This window comes from Humulus lupulus, chromosome 8 (assembly GCF_963169125.1).
Source record: "Humulus lupulus chromosome 8, drHumLupu1.1, whole genome shotgun sequence".
Taxonomy (NCBI): domain Eukaryota; kingdom Viridiplantae; phylum Streptophyta; class Magnoliopsida; order Rosales; family Cannabaceae; genus Humulus; species Humulus lupulus.
In genome coordinates this window covers 121,963,349-121,972,555 of record NC_084800.1, presented here as the reverse complement: position 1 = coordinate 121,972,555, position 9,207 = coordinate 121,963,349, and the positions used below count along the sequence as shown (strand labels likewise).

The 9,207-nt window shown below is 30.7% G+C and overlaps 1 protein-coding gene across 1 annotated transcript; it reads right to left on the bottom strand.

The window, feature by feature from the left end:
• Positions 1 to 1,422: 1,422 nt before the first annotated feature.
• LOC133796003 (uncharacterized) lies at positions 1,423 to 7,164 on the bottom strand. The gene is made up of 3 exons (XM_062233485.1): positions 6,912 to 7,164; positions 2,274 to 2,578; positions 1,423 to 2,091 (listed from the first exon to the last, which is right to left on the bottom strand). The coding sequence occupies exons 1-3, from the start codon at positions 7,162 to 7,164 to the stop codon at positions 1,423 to 1,425; spliced, it is 1,227 nt and encodes a 408-aa protein (XP_062089469.1).
• Between the last annotated feature and the right edge of the window lie 2,043 nt (positions 7,165 to 9,207).

Sequence of the window (9,207 nt, the reverse complement as noted above, 5' to 3'; positions counted from 1 at the left end):
TAGCTGAAAAATCTGCCATTTCTTTTGTGCAGCTAGAGAAATTAAGGCCCTTATTGTGTCCAGTTGTGCAACTGGAGAAAATGTCTCATTGTAGTATACTCCATGTTGTTGTGAGTATCCTTTAGCGACTAACCTTACTTTATGCTTGTGAATCGAGCCGTCTGGGTTGAGCTTTGTCTTGTAAACCCACTTAACTCCTATAATGTCTTTGTCTTGCAGAAGATCTACAAGCTCCCATTTTTCATTCTTCTCAATCATCTTTATTTCTTCATCCATAGCTCTTCTCCATACTTCTTGCTTTTGAGCAGCTTCAAAGCTTTCTAGCTCCATAAGCATTAAGTTGCAAGTCTCGTAGATATCTGCCAAGGGTCTCATTCGCCTTGGTGGTGATTCTAGCGGGGATTCTATGACTTGTGTCGGCTCCTCCGTGGTTGGTGGAGTTGGAACATCATTTTGTTCTTATCTCGACAGTAGAGGAATGTTGACAGTCTTTCTTTCAACTTCTTATGTCTCCCAATTGTATGTCGCATCTTTGTCGAATTGTACATCTCAGCTGATTATGAGCTTCTTCGTTCCTAATCTATAGACTCGATAGCCTTTTGATTAAGTACTATAGCCTAAGAAAATTCCTTTCTCAGTCTTCTCGTCTAGCTTGCCTCTTTTTTTCTTTTGGAATATGTGAGTAGCATATGCAGCCGAATAATTTGAGATGCTTTGCTGATGGCTTTCGTCCACTCCAAGCTTCAATCGGTGTCTTATCTTGCACAACTTTGGTTGGACATTTGTTGAGCAAGTAGACTGCATTGCTTACTGCCTCTGCCCAAAATATTTTTGGAAGACCCTTCTCCATGAGCATAGCTCTTGCTGTCTCCATAACAGTTCTGTTTTTTCTTTCAGACACGCCGTTTTGTTCTGTGCGTATCCAACTGTGAGTTGATGCTCCATGCCTTCTTCTTCACAGAACTTGCTGAACTCATTAGAAGTGTATTCTTTGCCTCTATTACTTCTTATTGTCTTGATGTTGTAACCACTTTGCTTTTCGACACAGGTTTTGAATTTCTTGAAAATATTGAAAACTTGCGATTTTTGTCGCAAAAAATAAACCCATGTCATTCTAATAAAGAGAATGAAGTACCTGTTTTGATCATTTGACGGAATACGCATAGGCCTGCAAATGTCTGTGTGGATTAACTCCAGTGGCTCTTTGGCTCTCCAAGCTCTACCGGATGGAAAAGGTTTTCGACGTTGTTTTCCGAGCATGCACCCTTCGCAGATAGTGTTGAGCTCCTTGATTCTTGGGAGGTCTCGCATCATATTCTTTTGCTAGAGGATCTTTAGCTCGTGGAAATTAAAATGTATGAACCTTCTATGCCATAGCCACGATTCATCTGCTTGAACTTGCATTGCGACATTGCTTGTGTATCACCATTGTAAAGGAAAGCATATGTTTTCTTTCATTTTTATTTTTGCAATTTCAAAGGATTTGTCTTGCTTGTCATAGATTGTGTAAGAATCTCCTTCAAAATGTAAAAAGTACCCTTTTTCAACCATTTGTCCTACACTGAGTAGGTTTTGATTGATGTTGGGTACCAAGAGTACATCATTGATGTATCTCTTTCCTTTTTTAGTGTCAATGACAATGGTGCCTTTCCCAACTGCTTCCATGAAGTCACCATTACCAATTTTGACTTTAGTCTTGGATTTATCAAGACTACAAAAGATGCTTTCATTTTTTGTCATGTAGTTGCTACAACCACTGTCTAGATACCAAGTATCTTTTTCTTCTGATGCAGCTTGGCAGACATAGAAGAGATTATTTTCATCATTTTTCTCTTTTAAAAAATTAGCTTGGTGGGATTTCTTAAAACAACAAGTTTTTTCAGTGTGGCTAAATTTTTTACAATTTTGGCTCTGAGGTTTTTCTTTAAACCAATAGTCTTTCTCCAAGTGACTTTTTCTTTTACAAATGCCACATGGAGAATACTTGTCGTTATTTTCTTTTTGTTTTTCTTGATAACTCTCGCTTTTAAAATTTTCTAGTGATTTTCTCCCATCAGCTTTAGATTTTTGAGACCGCGGATTAATTTTAGACTGAAAGGCATTTTCAGTCGAATTATCATTATGCCTAATTCAGTTGGTGATAGAGGATCTAAATCTTTTGTTTCTTCTATCACAAAGATTATTGCATCATATTTTTCTATACAAGAAATTAATATTTTTTCTACTATTTTCTTGTCAAAAATTATTTTCCCATAGGCTCCCATTTTATTTACTATTTCTCTAATTCTAGAATAGTGATCTTTTGCAGTCTCATTATCCTTCATTTTAAGATTTTCAAAATCTCGTCTGAGCTTCTGTAGTTTAATAGTGCGTGCCTTGATTGTTCCTTGGAACTCCTTCTGCAATGTGTCCCATGCTTCTTTCGCAGTTGGTGGGCCCATAATCTGTGGAAAAATGGCGTCTGCCATAGCTTGCTGCAAGCAGAATAATGCTTGAGAATCATTTTGTTGATTCTCCTCCAGAGCCTTCTTCTGAGTCTCCGTAAGTGAAGACTTGTCTTCCGGAACATTAAATCCATCTTCAACAATTTTCCATAGATTTTGTGAACGAAAAATAGGTCTTCATTTTGATAGACCAAAAATCATAGTGTTCTCCATTGAAAATTGGAAGAGGTAGAGATGAACGGCTGACTTCGGTACCCATGATGAGTGGAAAAGATTACGACCAGTGTTGAGATTAGATGAGGCTCTAATACCACTGATGGTTTGTGAATTTGGGATAGAGAAAATAGTGATGATTTGTTGTAGTTTAGAATATTTGATGAGTAGTAGTAGTGGCTAGAGTAATGATGGGTTATGATATTATAGTTGATGTTGTTGAGTGGACAAGTGAAGAAATTTTGGTTTGGAGGAGTAAGGTTTATGTTTTAGAGAGTAATGGGTAGTAGTAGAATTTTATTGATGGTTTGTTGTTTGTAGTGACACCATTTGCTACCCATGATGGAGTATTTATAGTGGCTAGCCCACTTTACATTTGTGGCTAGAATTATTTGTTCTAGATTATTCTACTGTATTTGATTTACAAATACAACTTCTAGACTAATCTACACAATAAAGAGTCTAGACTATTTGAGCATATAGCTTCTAGGAAGTTATAAACTAGAGTATTCTAGAAAATGTCTTTGAAGTTCTTCTATTCTACAAATATCTAGATAATTCTTGAGTAAAGTATTCTACAAATGTCTAGAATATTATAGAGTGTTCAAGAAATATATAGCAACTTCTAATAGGAGGATTAACATGATGACTTCCTCAAATATGTGTTGGAGAGATGACATATATTAGCATTTGAATATGTGACGGCGGTGGTTAAAGTCATCTTCGACAAAGCGAGGAATCAGAACCCTTTCGATCCCATGGATCAAAACAATGGGTTGGGTAGTGAGTCAAGCGAGATCCATAGTCCAGTCACTATAATCTTGTCATTCGAGATGGATATGTCTATGGTCTGTGTTGCCAGTGGTGGATGGATGGAGAAGAGGCCATTGATGGCCGCGAAAAATAGAACGAGCAAGAAAGGGTATCATGTGTGAGAGGGTCGTGGAGAGAGAGAATGTGATAGAGAGAATGGTGGGTGGCGGAGTCGCGGAGGGGAAGGTGTAAATTATATATTACTTTAATTAACTAAGGGTGAAAAATTATAGGCTACGGGAGGGTAAAAAACAACTTCAGTGCCTCTCGATACCTTCAATCAACCGGAGCCATCGATACTATAATGAATGGTTAGTAAAAAGTCTACATCGGTGTGACTTATCCATACGCCCACAGAACATAATCACCCTAAACATATATATATATATATATATACTAGGTAAAAGCAAACAAGGCACGTTTTTTTAGTTTTAAAGTTGTAAACATTGTCTATAATTTTAATAAAAACTGGTTCACTGTTTTTTTAAATATATATAGATAATAAAATGAATTATAGTTCTACGGTAAATATAAATAGTTATATCAATAATTTCTACATATATGGTATCTAAACACAACGTTGACATAGATATATATTTACATGGCTACATGACATATATATAAAATATAATAATATTAAAAATGAAATTAATAATAGAAATAAAATAACAATAGAAAAAGTCATAGTGTAGATAGTAGTATACATGCATCAACTATTTTTAGTTTCTAATGTATCTCACAATGTCATTTGATGGATTTGATGAAGAAAAAGAGCTCCAATAACTTGATAAAAAACAAACTATCGCACAAATTTATAATATAAAAAAATGATATGTATGATTTAATTATTTTTAAATAAATATGATTTAATTATTTAAATTATCATAAAATATCTTAAAAATATCATATTTTAATTTTTTTTTTTTTTGTTTAAGTTTATGTTTGTTCTAGTTTTTGAATTTGGCAGAGACAACAAAAGATTATATATTATATGTTTTAATACAATATTAATATTATACATAGATTTAAATTTAAGTTTGTTGCTAGTTTTTTTTTTTTTGAAAAAAAGTTTGTTTTTAGTTGATAGTAGATTATATTATGTTATTTGTTTAATGTGATATTATTATAATACTTTAAGTTTAATTAAATTTTATTTAAGTTATAAAATATGATTTTATTATTTTTAAATAATTTTCATTGTAAAATATCTCAAAAATATCATATTTTAATTTGTTTAATTATTTAATTTAAATTTAAATCATGTTTGCAATATACTATTAAATATAATAATATTCTGTTATATATAAAAATATTCAGATAATATTAACGAAAAAAATAAAATACCATCAAAACCAAAAAAATTTAAGGGTTTATACTTTTTTGGACATTGTGTTTTGTCTCATTACCTGTTTGAGCTCTGTATTTTGACAAATTACTTTTTGGACCATATGTTGTTTAAAATAGTTAAAATAGAACCATAAACTCAATTTTGATAAAGAAAAAATTGAATATAACAACACAATTTTTAAACATAATGATTTTATTTTTGTTCTGAATTGTTAGTTTGTTAATTATTTGTGATTTTAGTTGAGAAATCATTGACCAAAATCAGGTTTATGATTTTATTTTAACAATTTTACAAAATATAAAGTCCAAAAAGTAATTTGTCAAAACACAAAATTTAAACAAATAATGAGACAAAACACATGATCCAAAAAAAAAATATATAAACCCAAATTTTAATTATCTATACTAGAAGAGATATATATTCCTAATTATCTAAAGAAATCTTCGTGATTAACTTAATTTTATGAAATCTACCGAATTTTTTTGTCTTAAATGATGTGACAGTAGCAATATTATCATTGACTTTCATTTATTGGGTAACTACTTTTAAATTCCAAAACTATGGGCATCTTTTGGCAATTGGGCCTATAAATTAGGTGCATTCCCTATATCCTAAATTTATTTCTGCAAATTTCACCCTGCGGCAACCGCATTGATTTTATCACTAGGGTAATGGGCCATTAAAACTCTACCAAATAATAAATATTAAAAAATAAAAGTTGAATCTTATGATTGTCACTCTGTGTCAAATTCTGCCTAAAATTATATATAAAATCGAAAGGTTCGATTGATGAAAGTTTAGGGAATAGGAAGAATGACGTAAATGTCCCATAAAAAAATTAGGAGCAATTTAGCCTTTTTCTTTTTTTAAACATTTTATAAGAGCACACCCCTTCAAATTTTTTAAGAAATAAGAGAAAAAATATATTCAAAGAAATGAGTTAAAATGCATATTTATTATACCTTATTATGAATTTTTGTCCACATCTAGAGAAGATTTAGTTATTTTTAAAAAATGTTTTATTATTTTTAATTATATTTTATTAATTTTTCTTTATTTTTCCTTTTTTTTATTATTTTATTGAATAAAAAATAATATTTAAATAATTTAAAAATTATATAAAAAGGCTAATATATGATATAATTTAAAAGTTTGATATAAAATAAAAAAATAGTATTTTAGTGATGTATTTTTTTAAATAATGATGCATTTTAAAAAATAGAGAAATCCTTTCAAAAAAAAAAAAAAAATAGAGAAAAAGAACTCTCAAATTCTTCGTAACCCTAAACCTATTTAGCTATCTTAACAACATGGGACACATGTAAATTAAATCAAAGGATAAGCTAAAGAAAGGCAGAGACAGGTCACGTGACGCTCTTCCTAAAGTATAAAATAATAGTACCGAAGGGCTTCACATGCCTGCAAAGAAATTACCCTTATCCATTGTATTGTATATCGCGAGAAAAGATATGAAATAAGGCTGACATAATCAACACTAACCACTATAAATAATAAGTGTCTCATCTTTATTGTCAATATTGTTTTTTTTTATTTTATATTTTTTTTTATCAAAATGGCATCTTATATGTACGCCCATGTCAACGGTATGCTCTGTATTTTAATACTTTTTCGGGGTTTTGATATTATAACAAAAGTAATAATATTTATAAGTGGTGCAATGCGATGAAAAAGAATTTTACAATATTTACATTGCCTCAATGCCTCGTTATTCTTTTTTTTTTTTTAGAGTAGAAGCCAAAGATTTTCATTAAATACATAAAGTTTAATGCAACAGCTCTCCAATAAGCTACAATGACAAATTGCTATTCCAAAAGGTGAGCCAACGATAACAATGCCAACAAGACCGACATACAAATCAAGCCATCATTATTAAAGAAAGCCAAACTATCTAAAATAGTAGGCAAAAAAAAAAAAAAAACACCAAGGGCATAATCTCTACCAAGTCCCACCCATGAGAAAATCCAAAACGAAAAAAAGTAAACCAACCAAAACATAAAATAACGAACATAATACACCAAGTTTAAACTTAAAACTAATCAAAATGGAAAACATAAAAAAAAACCAGAGAAGACCCAACACGAACAACTGAGCCCATCCAACATCAAAGGTATCCCACTCAAGCTTGGAAGGGGGAGCATCGTCGCTGCAATCCGCTGAACAACGAAGCCAAGAGAACCCCGAACCACTCCCTAAACACAAGCGAAGCTTCACTGCCCACACCAGGATTCTCCATCGTTCGCCGAAGCACGGAGCTACAGAGGAGAAGCCACACCACAGAGCCAAAGCCAAGAACCCACACCTGAGATCAAGAAGCACATTCACCATGCTAGGCAACCCTGACCAAAGACACCCATCCCTTTCAACTAGCTCAAGGGCAAGCAATGATGACACCCCTGGTCAGGAAGAACTGTTGGAAGAGAGTGAGATTACACCACCACAATATTAAAATATAGAAAGACCAATCAAAGATTGAGTTAGAGAGTGCAAACCCTAGTTTGTAGACCAAACTTCTTGGATCTTCTTGAGAGCTTCAAACCCTTGCTAGAACATCACTTTGAACTTCTTCTTCTTCAATGAAAAATATAACCAAGGCTTATATAATATTTGTTGGTATTAAGAGTGTAAATCAGATATATGCAGCGAAGTGAGTTTTTTTTTTAATTTATTAATACCAACCAAGATCATAAATATATAGATATATTAAATCACATACAAATAGATTAAAGATTACCTCTTGAACCCTATCAAGTATCCACGAATCTTTTTGTATAAATCAACAATCTTCCAATCCAGATTCTGAAAGCTCACACCTTGATCTTCCAGACCAATGCTCAAACACATAAGGATGTGTGTGAGCATGTAGGATTCAAAATATTGATTTATGACTCTCTAGATGCACTCAACACATGAGATCTAAAGAGGTTTGATAGAGAGAATATGTGTTGAATAGTTTTTCAGGTTTTCAAAAAAAACTATAGCTTTCTTTTAAGGTTTATAAATATAATTAACTAATTTAATTAATCTTAATTTTATTTAAAATAAAACTGATGAGTTATATCCTATTTTATTATTTAATTTAAATCATATTTAAAAAAGAATAATTATATATAATTAAATAAATAAACTATTTGAAATTAAAAATTCAAATCTTAGGGATAGGAAATCCCTGTGTTTGGTGCCACACTCACTGTAGTGTGTCGACCACATCATTAGGGTTATTTCTAATTTTCTCATTTGTTTGTTTAATTAATATTTAATATAATATATTTATCCCAAAATAAATATCAATTAATTCAAAATTAACTTTATCTTAAAATAGAATTTTTAAATAAATAAATAAAATATCTTATTCTAAATAAGATAATTATTATTATCTTTTTATATTATTTCAAACATGATATTAATATTTATATTAACCTATAGTTTTTCAAAATAAAAACTATAATATTAATTAATTCATAATTAATCAATTGGCTATAATTATCACATAATTATTTATTTGCCCTGAAAAATTAATTCATTTGCAATTAAGTCATTATTTCTAAAAATCTTACTTTTGACATCCTTACCCTTGACAATGTAGGACAAATGTGATCTGGAGACCATGGACCTATAATACGAAGCTCCAATAAACCAGATTATTAATTAAACTCTTTAATCTAATAATCTTATTTATTAATTCCATGATTACTCCACTATAAATATGGAATTGCACTCTAAGTATTTATAGAATTATATTTACAGAGTTTTCTCTTGTAGTCCATTGATATAATCAATAAATGTAGTTGTGTCTTCCATTTATTGGTTCGTTAAATAGAGTTGGTCAAGATTACTGTTTTACCCTTCTAATTACCTCTTGATTCTTAAGTACCATTAATTCACTGGCGAATAATTAATCTTGAATCAAATTATAGATTTGAGCTCAATAATTATTCAGTTTCAGAATTAACCCGTAACGGAACAAATATTCAATCCTTCAAGAAAGTATGGATTCCATTATTGTAAATCATGTTCCCAACCATTCATGATATTAAATCTCCAAAACAAAAGTCATTAGTCTCATTATACTAAGAAACCTTAATGAGTGAATCAAAAGATCCAATTAATAAACATAAACATGAATTCATGAGTACTCAAGATTTAGACTGACACTACACCAAATATCACTTTCCATAACACTGGATTATAAGTTTATTTAAAAAGTATTATAGTATATCTAAAAAAAAAGCGCTAACTCCTTTAAAAAACAAAAAAGCAGTAACTTTCCAAAAAAACCAAAATAAAAGCGCTAAATTATTTGTTTGAAAAAAAAAAAAGCAGAATACAAAAGGAAAGAATTTTCAATTAGCCCTAACTCTACTCCATTCT